The sequence below is a fragment of the Sinocyclocheilus anshuiensis genome, unplaced genomic scaffold (assembly GCF_001515605.1).
Source record: "Sinocyclocheilus anshuiensis isolate Anshui unplaced genomic scaffold, SAMN03320099.WGS_v1.1 scaffold330, whole genome shotgun sequence".
NCBI lineage: Eukaryota > Metazoa > Chordata > Actinopteri > Cypriniformes > Cyprinidae > Sinocyclocheilus > Sinocyclocheilus anshuiensis.
The window spans coordinates 2,078,031-2,095,892 of record NW_015547689.1 but is presented as its reverse complement, the minus strand read 5'-3'; the positions used below and the strand labels follow the sequence as shown (position 1 = coordinate 2,095,892).

The 17,862-nt window shown below is 40.1% G+C and overlaps 1 protein-coding gene across 1 annotated transcript; it reads left to right on the top strand.

The window, feature by feature from the left end:
* Window positions 1-12,668: 12,668 nt before the first annotated feature.
* On the top strand, window positions 12,669-13,634 carry LOC107703447 (olfactory receptor 52D1-like). The gene has a single exon (XM_016506071.1). It carries the CDS (start codon window positions 12,669-12,671, stop codon window positions 13,632-13,634), a length of 966 nt encoding a protein of 321 aa, XP_016361557.1.
* The last annotated feature ends 4,228 nt before the right edge of the window (window positions 13,635-17,862 follow it).

The following is a 17,862-nucleotide window of genomic DNA, read 5'->3' as shown; positions in this document are numbered from 1 at the left end:
GTATTTGGTACATTATCAGCGCAGTGGCAGACGTTCAAACTAATATTACGTAATTTACGTCTCTTTGATGATTGGTTGATACCAGAAGGGAGGCTAGCCTCCCTTGCGAGGGTTCTTTTCTCAACACTCCTCAGCGCTGAACGTGAACACTCGATGGTGATTGGCAAATTTTTTTTTACCAACGGAGGCACAAGAGCTCAGCTTTCCCCCAGCCTCCCCCTACCCTTCTCTATCATTAGCGGTTGTAATTACATCAGTAGATTTGGCACATTCGCGATAGAAAAGCGGCGCTTTCACATTATGGTATTACAACTGTGAAATTGCAAACAAAAAATACACATTCTGAGACATGAACTGAAATGAATTATGAATTTTATTAGCATTAAATCGTCCTCCTCCCATTTTCACCTCAAAATTACGGGGAAGCTGTGCCTCCACTGCCTCCCCCGACGAGCCGCCACTGCCGCAATGTATCTTGGACGACTAGGGAAATGACAAGATCTAGATCTTCAACCCCTAGTACATTTAAATCCTGTACTTATTTGAGTATGTTTTTATCTGCCTTGCTAAGTATGATTTTGTCTTTTGTAGCAGCTACTGATGGGGATTGAGGCTCTGGAATTTAATAACGTACACGGTAGCTCCCAGAGTAAGAAGTAATATTAACCCTTCTTTCCCTCTATCAGCCCACAAGACAGGAGGAATGCCCCTACTCCAAGATAACAGAAGTTTGGGTTTATTTTTACAATGTTTGGTAAACACAAAGAAAGCACAAGAATAACAGGGACTAAAGAAACACAAATAAACACCTGTGAATTGAATTGAAATGTAAAAAAAAAATAAAAATTTTACTTAACTCAAACTTGCGTTCAGAGTCTCTTTGTTTCCTGCTGTAATCCCCACAACAATCAGAATCAAGGAAACAGTTCCCTCAAAAAGTTCAGAAGACATTCAGTTAAACCAACAGTTCGTAGTAAATTTTTACATCTCACTTCACAATTTTTTTATATGACAATCAACATAAGTAAGTATAGGGCCTTTCGCACCGCAAATCGTCCCAGTACTGTACCCTTTAGTACTGTCCGTTTAGTTCTGGAACTAAAGCGGTGCGAAAGGCCCTTATGAGTAAGAGTCATAACCCAATATTAATCTTTTACCTCACCGCAGAACTGGGCTGGTGTTGGAGCGTCCATATATGGCAGGGTAATCAGTTTCAACCAATGGAAACCTGTTAATAAAGTATTTTCCTTTTGAAAAAAAAAAAAACAAGAAAGAACGGTTCAGAGAAAATCAGCAAAAATCACTGTCCATGCGAATGCTTCCGGTAAACAGGAAAATCTTTCAACACACACACAAAAAAAAAAACAGAGGCAGTTTGTTCAAAAGCAAGCTCTGATCCCAGTTCAGAATGTCTATTCAAGTGTCCATCCAAAAAAAACTAATAATTTCAAGTCTTGAGACGAAAACACTGTAGAACGTCCAATAAGTTCAACTATGAAATAGAGAAAAGGAAAAAAATAATACTAAGTCCCAGAGAAATGGTTTAACACTCAAAACAGGAAAATCAGTACTGTAAAAAGAGCATCAAAGAGTCTATAATACTGTTCGCGTCCACACAGCGGCAGTAACGCATCAAAAACGGCATGTAAAGAATTTTCTCGAAACAATAGCAGCAGAAGTCACTCGTTCAGAAATCAGCTTCGTTTTAAAAGGGTTAAAAGAAGCGGTTAACGTCTCGCTGGACGACCGTTGATAAAGTGTAAACTATCAAATTTGAAATCAGTTCTAATCAGGTTGACTTCGAATTTTCAGATTCGAGTCCTCTCAAATCCTGAATTAATTAATAATAATTAATTCCCTAAGAAAAGTAATCTGACATTACATATGGTGCAGAATGCGGGCAAAGATTTAGCTTAAAAAAATTAATGACACCAAGATATTATTGTGAATCTTTCCTATTTTTATCCGGAAAAATAGATTAAGAGACAGAGTTGTTGTGGTACTGGATACTTGTGTTGTGTATCCCAGCGTGTTGAATGAATGAAGTGAAACTTGAGTTGTTGTTTAAAGTGAACTGCAGTAAATAATTAACATTTAGATGGTGTCTGCTAAAACAGATTAAGAATAGGAGTGAGCGGATTCCTCATTTCTTTCTTTTAAAAAGGGGCCTTCAGAGCTTGATTTGTATAAGAAACGAGCGTTTTCCTCGTTTACTTTCTCTAAAAAGGCCTTCATAGTTCGATTTGTTGGTGCGTGTTCTATCTCCAAATTAGTCTATGATAAATAAATCTCCCGGCTTCAGACCATTAACCTAGCTAATTAATGGTCTTGTCATTTAATTCACTAAAAAACTAGTGAACTTGAAAACGCGGTGCTCAGAGAGTGTCCGAACGTTATTTTTTATGGGAGAATTGGGAAATCTTGATCAAGTGAAATTGTGGTTAAATCCACGTGTGTTTTGCTCCAACCGACAGGAAAAGGGGGAAGATCAAACCAACTGACACAGACCGACAATCTCATACTCTACACCACACTAACATAATTTATGTTGTTCTTGAAAGACATATAGCTACCCTTCTTAAACACAACACCTACTCACTCTCCTCCGCCGCACTGCTAGGACCAACCTCTAGTAGATAGCTCCGCCTTGCAAGAAGTCGATTGGAAGATCGCGCCGTGGGACGGACTTATGCCGCGGATCAAAAACCCAATGCAAGACAGACTTGCTTGCTTCTTCGCCTTTAGCCGTGTTAATAGCACTCCAACCTGTGCTCACATGCTTACCATCAAAGCGATCGGTCATCCACCACGTCATCCAGACGCCCGACCAGTACCCAATCAAAAGCCGGGATTCCCTCAAGCAGCCAAACAAGGAAACGTCACCCAAACGCAAGTAAACGAACAAAATCTTCTATCTGCTGAACTGGTGCCGAGCTAATTTTAAGCAGTAAACATAAGCCAAGTCTCTGCTTTATGAATTTTCTCAGGTTGCAAGTACAAGAACTGTAGCGAATATCTAGCTAAAATTTTGGGCTTTCCTCAGAACTCCATTAACATCATTTCCCTGAACCTTTGTGTGTATGTGTGTGTGTGTATGTGTGTTTTAGCTTAGTTTAATGTAACCTAGAATAGCCAATACATTCTTGTTTCATTTATAAAGAATCATTGCCTTGTGTTGTAATTTTAAAGTTGAACCTTGCCAAGATCTTGCTACTTAGCTCATAGCTTACAAATTATCAAAGCACGTATTAACCCGTGGCCAGGGAAAATACAAATACTCAAATTGTTAAAATATACTGAGGTTAACGTCTCGCTGGACGACCGTTGATAAAGTGTAAACTATCAAATTTGAAATCAGTTCTAATCAGTTGGCTTCGAATTTTCAGATTCGATTCCGTTCAAAACTTGAATTAATTAATAATAATTAATTCCCTAAGAAAAGTAATCTGACATTACAGCTTCGTCATGCCTACAGCCTAGAGCTGATCCGTGCTGGTTGTTGAGGAAATACAACAACTTTGCACTGTGGATCGCCGGATCGGCTTTGGGGCATAGAGGAGAATGTACAGTATGTGGAAAATAATGTGTTTTTTGAACCTTAAACCGCATAAACACATTTCATTACACCAAATACACAAAATAACGTTCTTTTTAGCAACATCATATGACCCCTTTAAGAACAACAAAAATACTGTCCGTGTATTTCTTCCGGATGTCAACTGTAGTTGAACAAATATGAAGAAAACTCATAGTACCACAGCTCTCTTCAGACAGAGACAAACACTCATGCAAACACCATCTCGGCAAATGCGATGAGCGACGCCCCTCTCGTATCACGCAGGCACACAGCTCGGTTCCACAGCAGTCACACTCCAGTTATAAAACTTGCAGCAGCACAAGCTCGGTCCAGCTCCTCGTCAGCTCACCTCGATACTCGCCAAATGCTGTCACGTAAAAGCAAAGGAATCACCAGAAGTGGGCTTTATTTCTTTTACTCTTTGCTTCTCAGGCACTCTCCATTCGTTCGTCGCATGCGCGCACCTCGAGCTCATATTTTTTCTTCTGCCCGCTGTTTTCACTCCCGTCACACTCACATCACTTCCGGTCTCAGTTTTTCCACAAAAAAAACCCTTCAAAATAAAAGTCTTTGAATACCTCCACATTGACATGCAAGGACTGCTTGTTTCCAGAAATGTAATGAGTTAACCTCTGCAGGTTGTTTTTATTAGGGTAGTTCTCAAGGTTTGTGTGGGCTGAAGTACTGTTATGATTGTATGTGTTCAATCAGTTGTTTAGTAAAATAGAAAACATTAGGCCTAATGATCTTAAATGTTTTTAACAGCAGTTCACAGCACGTTCATGAATTCTGACTCAAAGTTGAATCTAGCCTAAAGTTTGTTCAAACTGTGTGTTTTTTTTTTGTTTTGTTTTTTTGTTTTTTGCAAGTTGCAAGATGTTATATTTTGCCTTCAAATAGGCCTAGGCTATGACTGTTGTGGTTGTACGTGTTTGTTGTTAAGTAGAGAACAGGAATTCTGACTGTGCATTTAACTCTTTTCTATCTACATAAAATAACATAGGACTATAACAATACTTGCTTAAAGTCCTTATAATAAATGCATTAAAACTATAATTTTATATTATTTGTCTGATGATGTTCAGTTATCCTTGTTTCATCCATCCATAACCAAGAGAATTACTAACTTAATAAGATTTTACTATTCTACTGTACATGAATCAAGGTGATTTGGCCTTTTATTCCAACGTAATCTCATGAGAATTTGTATGTATTTTTTTTATGGTGTTTTTTTTTTGTTTTGTTTTTTTGTTTTTTGCAAGTTGCAAGATGTTATATTTTGCCTTCAAATAGGCCTAGGCTATGACTGTTGTGGTTGTACGTGTTTGTTGTTAAGTAGAGAACAGGAATTCTGACTGTGCATTTAACTCTTTTCTATCTACATAAAATAACATAGGACTATAACAATACTTGCTTAAAGTCCTTATAATAAATGCATTAAAACTATAATTTTATATTATTTGTCTGATGATGTTCAGTTATCCTTGTTTCATCCATCCATAACCAAGAGAATTACTAACTTAATAAGATTTTACTATTCTACTGTACATGAATCAAGGTGATTTTGGCCTTTTATTCCAACGTAATCTCATGAGAATTTGTATGTATTTTTTTATGTAAAATGTGGTTCCCCTTCGGGAACGCTTTGGGAACACTTCTGTGTGACCACGCTCTGAAGCACATGTGCAATCAGTCCAATGGAATGGCGAGACGTCACAGGTGGGATGACGTAGAGACCGCGGAAGTATAAAAGCATGTGTGGTGGAAGCTCTCTGTGTGTGTTTGACATTCACGTTGTGTTGTGCCAGTGTACAACGTTTCTTGTTTTCTATGGCGAAATCCAGTGTTAAATCTGACAAGCAACGTTTCAAGCTATGTGTTCCTCCCTGCCCGCACTTCATTACGGGTGGGGATACACACAGTTTGTGCATTGCTTGTTTAGGAGTGGTGCACGCTCAGTCTGCTTTCGAGGATCTCTCTGCGGACATGCTGCTCCTGGCGGGTGCTTTTCGAGGAGGGCCCCCTCACTAGCATTCCTCGCGGCTCAGGTCCCACTTCTGCCGAGGCAGGATGGCGGCTGCAGCCATGGGGATCGCAAATGGATCTGGTGGAGGGGTAGGAGACGGGCAGGTCCCTTTCTTCACCCTCAGCCTCCAGATCTAGTGCTCTCTCCCAGGGTTCGGAAGCACGCTCAGAGGTTTCTTCCCCCCAGGGAGAGGGCTTAATGCTTCGCCTGTCTTCCTCTGAGGAGATAGATGTGGAGGGTGCTGAAGAGGATAAGACTGTGGACTCACCAACCCAGGTCCATCCAAAATGAAGAGCTGCTGGAGGTAGTGACTCGTGCGGTGGCCAAGCTAAACATAGATTGGGCCGCCGAGAAGCAGGACAAACGTCAAAAGAGTAAGCTGGACGAACATTTCCTGCGTTCTAGGCCACTCTCCCAGATTTTTCCCAGATCTGCACACCTGGGTGTCCAGATCGTGTGGGAAACCCTTTTCAGCCTGTCTCTTCAGCCCTTTTGGGTCTTACTAGTCTAATGTCGTGGGGCTGAGAGAGCATGACTATGGGGCGATGCCTTGGGTAGAACAGACGCTTGCAGGCTATCTGTCTCCCGGGTCTGCATCATCCCTCAAGGCCCCGGCATTACCCACCAAGTCATTTCGAACATCCTTGGCTTTGCTGGGTAAGGCATACACTGCGGCAGGTCAGGTTAGGGCTTGTTTGCACACCATGGCGGTGTTGCAGGCTTACCAGGCTGATCTGCTTAAGGAGCTTGATGAGGGCAAGGAAGTGAAAGCCGATGACATCAGTGAGCTGCGTCGGGCCGCAGACTTGTCTCTCTATGCCACCAAGGAGACCACTAGAGCCATCGGGTGGTCTGTGGCTAAACCTGTCCAATATTAAAGAGAAGGACAGGGTCTTTTTGCTGGACACCCCGCTGCGCCTTCTGGCCTGTTTGGTGACACACTTAATACTGTCATTGACAGGTTCCAGGCTAAGAAGCAGGCAGCGTCGTTCCACCACTTCCTCCCTCGCCGCTCTCATGCTCTCGGGGCTGCTGGGCAGGAGCAGCCCCAGCCACCCACTTCTGAGTGGATGAGCGGTGTACACCTCATCATACGGTGCCCGTCTCTCCTCAGTGCCCTCAGGAGATCAGTCTGTCAACCCTGCCACCAGGGCACAGGGGCTGTGCTCCAGCGAGCACAGCTCACAGTGTCCACCTGGAAACGTAGCGGCTCTGTGACGCTCGCATTTTCTTAGGCAGTAGTTCTCAAACTGGGGTACGCATACCCCTGGGGGTATGTGAGGTGACGGAGGGGGGTACGCGAACAAAATTCTGAGTTTTGGCATTCATTTAATTCTACCCCAACTTAAAGTAACATTAAAACCGAACATGTATTTCTGACAAGCAAAATGCCGCTTCTAATGTAAAAACAGGAAAATGGGAGTGCCGTAAATGGTCAAATACATGATATCCAATCAGCTTATCCCATCTTTTGCGGTCAAAACTGACTGTATCCACACAAGCAGCGTGCATGTGATAGGATGCCTGCTGAACATTTTACATTTTAAATGTAGCCTACATTTTAAACAGAATATTGTCATGTTTGTTCTATTTTGCAACGAAATAATAGTTCCAACGAAATCCGTATCATCTGGTGCGTCTCCAAGCAACATACAGCAGTGTTTCATTAGTGAACGAATCTGCAGCTTTGAACGATTTGGAGAGTCAGTGATTAATAACCCATTCATAAATACAGCATTTTGCTTCGTTACTGAATGAATGAATGTCGTGAAGCCTGGCTTATTAAGACAGCGACTTGCCGCCACCTATTGGTGGTTTTATTTTTAAATCTACAAGTATCACTTCGATTTGCCATCATTTATTGCTTTATTTATTATATTAATAATACACTTAATGGAATGTTAAGAATATGACATAAAACATGACATTCAATTAATAAGGATAGACAATATTTGTCTTTACAAAGGTAAAAAAAAATGCACCTGTAAATCAATTTAAGGGGACAAATATTGTCCTTTAATAGAAACGGTGTGACTGCGCTCTAAGTAGAAGAGAGGGGGTACGCAGAAGAATGTTAAATGCCCCAGGGGGTACGCCGCTGTAAAAAGTTTGAGAACCACTGCTCTAAGGAGGTTATTCAAGCAGTCAGTCCTGTTGTTCCTGGCCGGTCATCCGCTTCAGGGCACCGTAGTTACTGCTCAAGACTGATTCTCTTAGTAGACTATCTCACAGCTGGGAGACTTCTGCCAGGTGTGTCTCAATGGGTCCTGCAGACTATAGAGAAAGGCTACAGAATCCAATTCGGTTCTTGTCCGCCTCGGTTCAACGGGGTTGTCCACACATTAGTAGGCCCCGAGCAGGCTCTGGTAATGGAACAAGAAGGAGACACTCTCTTGAGGAAGGAGGCCATAAAACATGTTCCTCCCCTCTCTCGAGAGAGTCTGGGTTCTACAGCCGATACTTCCTTGTTCCAAAGAAGGAAGGGGGTTTTCGTTCCATTTTAGGTCTTTGTCAGCAGAACCGCTCAGTCATGAGACTCAGGTTCAAGATGCTGACACTCAAACAAATGGCTCAGGACCAAGGGGTTTTCCCCGAGGGGCAACCCGCTTCGCATGATCAAGGTCACACGGCGATGCTTACATGCCTTAGATATGTGGAGAAAGCCTTGGTTCCTTTCACAAGTCCCAGTGCTGAGGGCTCCTTGTTGTCACGTAATGCTAATGCTGGATGCCTCCCTCACGGGCTGGGGAGTGGTCATGAGTGGCCGCTCTGCCCGGAGTCTGTGGGGAGGCCACCATCTCATGTGGCACATAAATTGCCTGGAGATGCTGGCCGTGTTTCAGACACTGAAACACTTTCTTAAAGACCTAAGAGGCCATCATGTGCTTGTTCACACAGACAACACATCAATGGTCTTATATCAACCACCAGAGGGGTATGCGTTCACGCCCCCTGTACGGACTGGTGCGCCAGATCCATCTGTGGGCTCAGGGAAAACTCCTCTCCTTGAGAACAGTTTACATTCCTGGGCACCTCAATCAGGGAGCAGACATCCTGTCGAGACAGGGGCCGAGGGCCGGGGAATGGAGGCTCCCCCCCGAGGTGGTGGGGCAGATCAGGAGGGTGTTCGGCCAGGCGCAAGTGGACTTGTTTGCATCTTGAGAGACCTCACATTGTCCCCTCTGGTTCTCCCTCACACATCCAGCTCCTCCTTGATCGGACTGGATGCTATGGTACAGACGTGGCCGAGGCTGCATTTGTATGCTTTTCCACCAATTGCTCTGCTCCCGGTAGTTATGGAGAGAGTGCACCAAGATGGGGTTCATCTGCTGCTAGTAGCCCTGTTCTGGCCGGGCCGAGTATGGTTCTCGCACCTAGTGGCCCTTCTCGTTGGCTCTCCCTGGGAGATTCCCGTCAGGAGGGACCTCCTCTCTCAGGCGATGGCTCAATCTTTCACCCCCGCCTGGAGTTGTGCAAACTGTGGGTGTGGTCCCTGAAGGGGCACAGCTCATAGTGTCCAGTCTCTCAACTGAGGTTGTTGAGACCATACTCCAATCCAGAGCTCCCTTCATGTGGAAATCGTACACCTCGAAGTGGGATTTTTTCACTTCTTGGTGCGGCAACCGTCAGCTGGACCCAGTTAACTGCCTGGTTGGTTCAGTGCTGGAGTTTCTGCAGGAATGGTTTTCCACAGGGTTATCCCTTTCCACACCCTCTGGGTGGTCAGTCGTTGGGAAGAGACCTGCTTGTTATGCATTTCCTCCGTGGCACCCTGAGGCTGAGGCCTCCGGCACGCACTAAGGTCCCGTCCTGGGATTTGGCCATAGTTCTAGAAGCTCTCAGTAGGCCTCCCTTTGAACCATTGGTAGAAGTTCCAGAGAGATTCTTCACAGTTAAGACTGTGTTTCTTTTGGCCATCTCTTCCTTGAAGAGAGTTGGTGACTTTCAGGCCCTCTCTGTGGCCCCCTCCTTTCTGGAGTTTGCACCTGGTGTGGCTAAGGCATTCTTATATCCTAAGCCAGGGTATTTGCCTAAGGTGCCTACCGTAGTTCCACGGCCCATTGTGGTGCAGGCTTTTTGTCCTCCTCACTTTCGAGACTCGGAACATGAGAAGTGTAACCTGATCTGTCCGGTCAGATTGCTGGACACCTATGTCCACAGAGCTGCCCTGTGGAGAAGGTCCGATCAGTTGTTTGTCTGCTATGGTCCACTCAGACCACTTTTGTCTGCTATGGTCAGCAGACCTTAAGCCAGTGGATTGTGGATGCAGTTTCTTTGTCCTACGAGTCCTCTGACCTCCCCTCACCTTTGAGGGTCTGAGCGAGTCCTCTGACCTCCCCTCACCTTTGAGGGTCTGAGCACACTCGACTAGATTGCACTTTCTCTCTGGAGTGTCGATTCATGGCATCTGTAGCGCTGCGGGCTGGTCCACCCTGCTTACGTTTGTCAGATTTTACAATCTTGACTTGGGAGTAACCCCTGGCTCCTCTGTACTCTCGTCCTAGCTGTGCTCTTCCACACTAGGCAGGGATTTGTAAGCATGGCGGAGTGGGTATTGTCATTCCCATAGCGTTCGATGCAGCCTGAGTTACCGAAGGGGAATGTCCCTAGGTTACGTATGTAACCATATTTCCCTGAGGGAACGAGATGCTGTGTCTCGTTGCCATACTTCCTGGATCCTTGCGAGCGCTTCCTGTTTGAATCAGAAGCTGCCGCTGTATCCACTGCACATGCTTTTACACTTACCCAGTCTCTACATCATCCCGCCTGTGATGTCTCACTATTCCATTCGACTGATTGCACACATGCTTCAGAGCGTGGTCATGCAGAAGCTTTCCCAAAGCATTCGCCGCAGCGTCTCTTTCCCTCAGGGAACTATGGTTACATACGTAACCTAGGGACGTTCAACAAAACATACATTTACTAATGTTTGTACAGACACTAAAACGTACAATACTGATAAATTTACGGCATCTAAATGTACAATACTGACGTATTGATGACACCTAAAACGTAAACTATTTACAATTGAACAACTTTACAGACTTACAAATTAATCCCTATGAATGTTGAAATTGTGGCATTACAATTTTATTTTATTGTACTCAGTTGTCATATCAATGGCATTATGTTATCAACTGCATTTATTAAATGAAGTTTACTCATTTACTTAAAGGATTAGTTCACTTCCATAATAAAAATTTCCTGATAATTTACTCACCCCCATGTCATCCAAGATGTTCATGTCTTTCTGATTTCAGTCACAAAGAAATTAAGGTTTTTGAGGAAAACATTCCAGTATTTTTCTCCATATAATGGACTTAAATGGTTGCCAACGGGTTGAAGGTCCAAATTGCTGTTTCAGTGCAGCTTCAAAGGGCTCCACACAATCCCAGCCGAGGAACAGGGGATCTAGTACAACGATTGGTCATTTTCTAAAAAAAAACTACATTTATATACTTTTTAACCACAAATGCCCTCAAAATATAAAATAAATTATAAAAGAGGAAAATGTTCTTATAAAGTATAAAAATGTGCTTAACCCTCTGGGCCTCTTCGGTAATTTTTGACTGAAATATTTTATGTTTTGAAATTTTAAAAATCATAGCTTCATCGGAATGAGGTGACACTTGATGACTTTTGTTGCATTAGCTATGTGAACACACACAAAAATCATGGACATGATTCGGATATGTCAAAGGGTCAAAAAAAAAGTCACACTTGGCTCCTTCGCGGTCAAAAATTACCGACATAGGAAATGAATGGGAAAAAAACTCAACTAATCTTTTGGTGGTACAAACTACAAATCAGCCACTGTGCAGAAAAAAAGTGTGCAGCAATCAAGGGGTGAAACTCTAAAATATCAAGAGTGCAAAATAGACACCCACACGCACACGCACACACACACACACACACACACACATATACACATACACACAGAACCTGATACTTATCTAACCAAAAATATCTAAACCTTGACAAAACATAGTCTTTTATAATGTCTAAATATATATCTAAATGCAAAACCTGATTAAATGAAGAAATTATGTCTGAAAAACAACGGGAGCCTCTGTATATATCGATATAGGTAGCTATACAGGAGGTTACGCAACATTACACAAGTTTTTATTTTTTAACACACTCCAGATGGCCCAATTCTCACTTCAAAAAATGGATTTTAAATGCCTTCACTCTATTTTAATGTGAAATATTGTATTTATTAAAAAATAATACAGAAACAAAGAAATACATAAATATATATATTAATTCTAATGGAAAAAAGAGCTCATTAAAATTTTATAAATATTGCATAGTATCATAAAGTTCCCTCAAAATTCTAAATAAGAATTTAAAAATATTATTGAACAAAAATGTATTAGATTGATTTTCCTGAAAAAAAAGTTACTTTTTGAGGCTTCAGTCACTTTTGACCACGAAGGAGCCAAGTGTGACTCCCAAACGAAAAGGCCCAGAGGGTTAAGAGGATGCACAAACTTTATTGAACAAAAATGTATTAGATTGATTTTCCTGAGAAAAAAGTTACTTTTTGAGGCATCAGTCACTTTTGACCGCGAAGGAGCCAAGTGTGACTCCCAAACGAAAAGGCCCAGAGGGTTAAGAGGATGCACAAATACTTTGAATATGTAGTTTATTAATCTATTTAGTACCATATTAACATAAAGATGCAGTATCATGCTAGAAAATGTCATACACAAACATTTTTAAAAATGAGCAAAGTGTGAGTATGAATAAGGTGTTTTCATTTTTTTTTTCCATCAGCGAATAATTAAACCCAAGAGATTTCAGAACATCTCTTACAGACATCCCTAATGATAAAAAACGTATAAAAACCAACCAGACCTCATAAAATTCAGTTGATATCACAAACAGCTCTGAATCTGTTTATTTGTAAGATACTCTCACTGTCATTCCTGCAGCAAGCAGTGGATGGATATTGAAGCCTAATGAGTTGTAAACTATTTTAAATGTTTATTAATATTGTTTGCAATTTTCATTGCGTTGTCATTTGTTTCATGTGATTTGAGGGATCATCTATATACCGTGATGGATAACATGTCTTACCCTGTGATACTGACACTTATGGTGCCAAAAGAAACTAAATCATATAGGCATGTATATTTTATTTGTTTTCTTGCATTATATGTGCTTATCTTATCAATTAATATTCGTCTTGTTATGGTCATTATCATGGAGAAAGCTCTTCATGAACCGATGTACATATTCTTGTGTCATATGTGTATAAATGGGGTTTATGGAGCCTCAGGATTCTACCCTAAAATTTTGTCTGATTTAATATTGGATTCATATGTGATTTCCTTTCATATGTGTTCCCTGCAAACCTATGTTATCTATAGCTCTTTACTTTCTGAGATCACAATATTAACAGTGATGGCTTATGATAGATACGTAGCCATATGCAAACCTTTAGACTATCATTCCAAATTAACTAAAAACACCTGTGTGAAATTAATTCTGTTCTCATGGATTGTTCCCAACTGCATTTGCATTACAGCAGTCCTGTTATCAAACTTAAGACCTATTTGTAAATATCACATTGACAAATTATATTGTGACAACTGGTCAATTGTAAAGCTGGCCTGTGTATCATCTTTTGTTAATAATGTCTTTGGATATGCAATTTCTGTTATATTTTTTAGCTTTATAGTTCTTATCATAGTTTCCTACTTTAAACTGATCTCTGCATGTAAAGCATCTTTAGAAAACAGAAAGAAATTCTGCCAAACATGTCTCCCACACATATTATCACTGATAAATTTCACTATTGCTTTGCTTTTTGATATCATGTACAGCAGATATGGTGCAAATGACATTCCAGAGAGTTTGCGCAATTTTTTGGCTCTAGAACTGGTGATAGTTCCGCCTGTGTTCAATCCTCTAATCTATGGGTTAAATATTACAGTAGTGCGCACAAGAGTTTTTACTTTATGTGTATCATGTGCATCAAGAGAATTTTTTTCACAAAAAATCCACAACTTAATTCTGTACTAAGCCTCATACATGCAAAAAAATAATAATTCAGAAAGAGTGTGTTCTTAACAAGCATTTCTGGTGTGGTGTGATTTATGCACGAACTGTGAAATAAATAAATACATTTATATATATATATATATATATATATATATATATAGTATATCTGTTGTGAATCTAGTGAACACCCAGCCTAAGCATGTTGTATTTCATCCAGTACTTCAAGTTGTATGATTGCCATATTGGAACACTGTACATCTAAATTACTATAACATTTAATAGAGTATTTTAGAATTACTATCTTATATAAAAATGTATTTTTACTAGAAATAAACTCTTTACTAAAAACTCTAACAGCCTTTGTATCAGCCTACATCTTTACATGAGGTCTCTACAGATAGTATTTCTTCACAGAATTCTGTAGTAATTGAATGAATGAATCTTTTAACCAGTAAATTTATTATTGTCATCATCAACATCATCTTGGAAAAACAGAATTGAAACAAAGACAGTCACTTCAAATTCAAATTACATTTCAAATTACATTTAGCATTCTGACGTCATTGTAACTCAATGTTTCTGAAACATATGAAAAAAATGTTGAAAGTATTAGGTTTTGTGTTCTCATACTGACCTTGAAAGACCCTGAAATTGTTTAAAGACTTAAAGAGACTTGTTTAGAGACTTAGAGAATGTTGTTAAAGGGAAAATTCTGTCATCGTTTACTCACCTCATTTCATTACAAACATGAGGTTTTTTCCCTGCAGAACACAAAAGAAGATATTTTGAAGAATGTTGGTAACCAAATAGCTTCAGTTCCTATTGACGTCCACTGTATTTTTTGTCCATGCAGTAAGGTTAATGTGAACCGAAACTGTTTGGTTACCAACATTCTTCAAAATATCATCTTTTATGTACCACTGAAAAGAAAATAAATAAAAAATAAAATTGCAATGACTTGAGGGGGTGGAAATGATGACAGAATTTTTATTTTTGGGTAGACTCTGCCTTCAAGCAACCCAAAAGTAAAGCGCTTATGAATTTCACTGTAGGACTCTTGTCTCAAAAACCGTTGATTAATTAAAATATGATAGGTGTTTTGGAAAAAATATGAATATTTTAAACTTTTCAAACTATAAACTATTGCTTCCGGCCAACCGTCTGCACAAGTAGTAACGCGGAAGCACAGAGGACCGTCACAGTGACCTGTTGTTTATATCAAGCGAACACATATATGACAGTTAGCCAGAAGCAGTGGTTTATAGTTTATCATTTTTCTTACAGAATTTTCATTTTTGAGTGGAGTATCTCTTTAATTACTTAAAATAATAATAATAAAAATAAAAAAATAATAAAAACCTTGGTGTTGTTATAAAGTCCCATTTGTGCATGTCCATATATTTGCAGTGAATAGTGACCAGCATTAATCCTTAAAAAAAGGCACAAAGACCTAGGTCCTCACCCTGCTGCTGGTGACCTGCTTCAGTACACCAGGCTTGTGATTTTTCATGTGATCCTGAAGACCCTGATTGGCTGGTTCAGGTGTGTTTGATTAGATAAATTCTGCAGCACAGTGGGTCCCCAGAAGCAGGGTTGAAGATCTATGTGCAAAAATATCACAGAATGATCCAACACCTGTCATATAATACAGATATTCGGGGGTATACAATAGGGTTTGTTGAAAAACAAACTGAAATAAATGTATTTAACGAAAACACCTGAGCTTGGCCTTTGATTTTTTATTTTTTTTTGAGCACGACTGTGCATGGCCAAGATACAGCCTCTCATCCAATATGGATATCATAACTTTTGAACAATGATGAATATCAAAAATCGAAGGAGTAGTAGTAATAATGGGGGCACTATTCACTTTATTTTACGATACAGAAGTAAGGTATTTCCTCTAAATATGTGAGACTTTTGATTCACTAGCCGCTTACAGGTAATAAACTTAAAAAATTACAAAGTGCAGTAAACAGTAAAACTATTTGCACTACAAATTAATATTTAAAATTACTACAATACATTAAAATAATATGATAACAAATAACAGTTTTCAGTATTAAGAAGCATAGCAAGCTGTTTCATATAGCTAAAAATAACTATAAGTGAATGACAGAAACCTCGCAAATTCAAGTTACAAATGCCTGTGCCCACTGTTACAATAAAACGTCTCAGGTTACTTATGTAACCATGGTTCCCTGAGTAGGGAACGAGACACTGCGTCCTCTAGGGGTCGCTATGGGGAACGCCTCGTCGTGACCCGTGTCTGAAGCATACATTGAAAAAACACCAACTCGTTGGCCGGGTCACGACGAGGCGTTCCCCATAGCGACCCCTAGAGGACGCAGTTCGAAGTTCCCATGAAAGGGAACTACTGTGGATATAGTTGGTCCTAGAGACCCCAAAATTGGTCAGATTACTACTGGAGACCACCTCAATAAATGTGCCAAATTTGATCATTTTCCTATGTATGGCTCATAGGGCTGCCATAGACTTCCATTTATATAAAATAAAGATAATCAACAGATTATAATAATCAACAGAAACTATAATATAATAAAAATAAAAACTACTACTAATAAAATAAAATACTGAAATATGGTAAGTGTTAAAAAATCATCACACTGTATTAAAGGTCCCATTTTGTCAAAACTGAAATTTCCTGGCTTTTTTCAGGATAACTGAGGTCTAGGGGCTATTTAACTACCATATAAGTTTCAAAACAGTCAGTCCACAGTAAAATTCACACAGCCTGCTTAAAGTTCTAGCTATTTTTCACGAACCGTTGTGACTTCCGTAAAAAGTTGACGTCAGAACTACACAGTCACTGCCTTCAGTCACCATCCCGAGCACCGCCCACCGTCCCACTCTCCTTTTGCCAAACCCCCAGAACAACATCGCGGAAACATGTCGAAAAGGTTAACTTTAACCACGAAACCAGATCGGCCGACCTGTAACTTTACACTCTCACTCAAAGGATGGACGATCTGACAGCATTGTTACTATGACCTCATCTAGGATCACATCTAATGTGTATAGTAAAGACAAACTCACCGTGTCCATCTAGTCATGATGAAGATGTATATACATTTCAATTTCAGCAGGCAACTATTTTTACAGCTACATTATTGTTCCAATCACAATTAATCACAACAATGTATACAATTACAAATGATTATATATAAATTGTCAGTTTGTTGTTTTACACACATGCACAAAGACATTATTTCATGCAGGACATAGTCGTGACTCGTGAGATGCAAGGTTTTTTTTTGTCTGGCAGTGGCAGCAGATATGCGATCAAATTTCTAATTTGAGGCTGTATTACGTCGATTCTGGCACCCAACATCACAACAAGATGATATTTTAAGCTCCTTATGTAGCTGAATCTGCACTGGTTTGAATGGGCCGCCTCCAGCTTCCCCTTTGTTTTGCTGCCTCCAGCTAGCGCTGTGATGTCGGCTGACCCTAGTTACCTGTGGTTGGCCTGGCCGTGCGTCACTCAGAAAACAACAGGCCAATCAGAAGAGAGGCTCATGATTATTAATTAGACAGGCCAAAATCGACCTATTCTCAGCAGAGCTCCTGAGAGAGGAGCTGTAAAAATATATTGAGATGTTTTTTGGTACTTATACCACAAATATATATTCTTAAGGACATCAAAACCTAAAATAAAACTCCAGAAAGGTGTAAAATATGTGACCTTTAAAGATATTTAATTTATATCTAAAAATATTCATTCTGCATTTATTTACTTAGCAGGTGCTTTTCTGCTAAAGCACATCAGCAATAAAACAAAAAGCTAAGACCATAATAATGAAGTGACATCACCTTAGTTGTCAAACCTAATTATCAAAGGGGTTAATAAACCTACCCCCATCCTCAGACCTTATTTTATATAAACTGATGATTAGTGATGATGATTACTAATGATGAACTGAGCATTAGGAAATCTCCCTCAGAGCACAGAACGGAAGGACTTTCCGGAACACCTCAACATTTTTAACATTCTCTTTTAGTTTTTCAGTTACAAACACAATTCTTTTGGAGAACTTTTTTTTTAGTTTTTCATCAAAGGATTTTCTATGCTGCGTGTTTGACTGTAAATACGCTCACCACAATGTGTGTATACAAAAAGAAAATGCATTTGAGAAAGTGTGATATAAGAATTGATTATGATTGTACTTTTCCTAAGATGCTTTTGTTTTTGCATTTGTGTCTGATCTGCATTAGTTTGTCAAGTGGA

What these genes read in the sequence shown, in the direction of transcription:
- LOC107703447 (XM_016506071.1), top strand. Translation starts at nt 12,669, where the DNA reads ATGGATAACATGTCTTACCCTGTGATACTGACACTTATGGTGCCAAAA.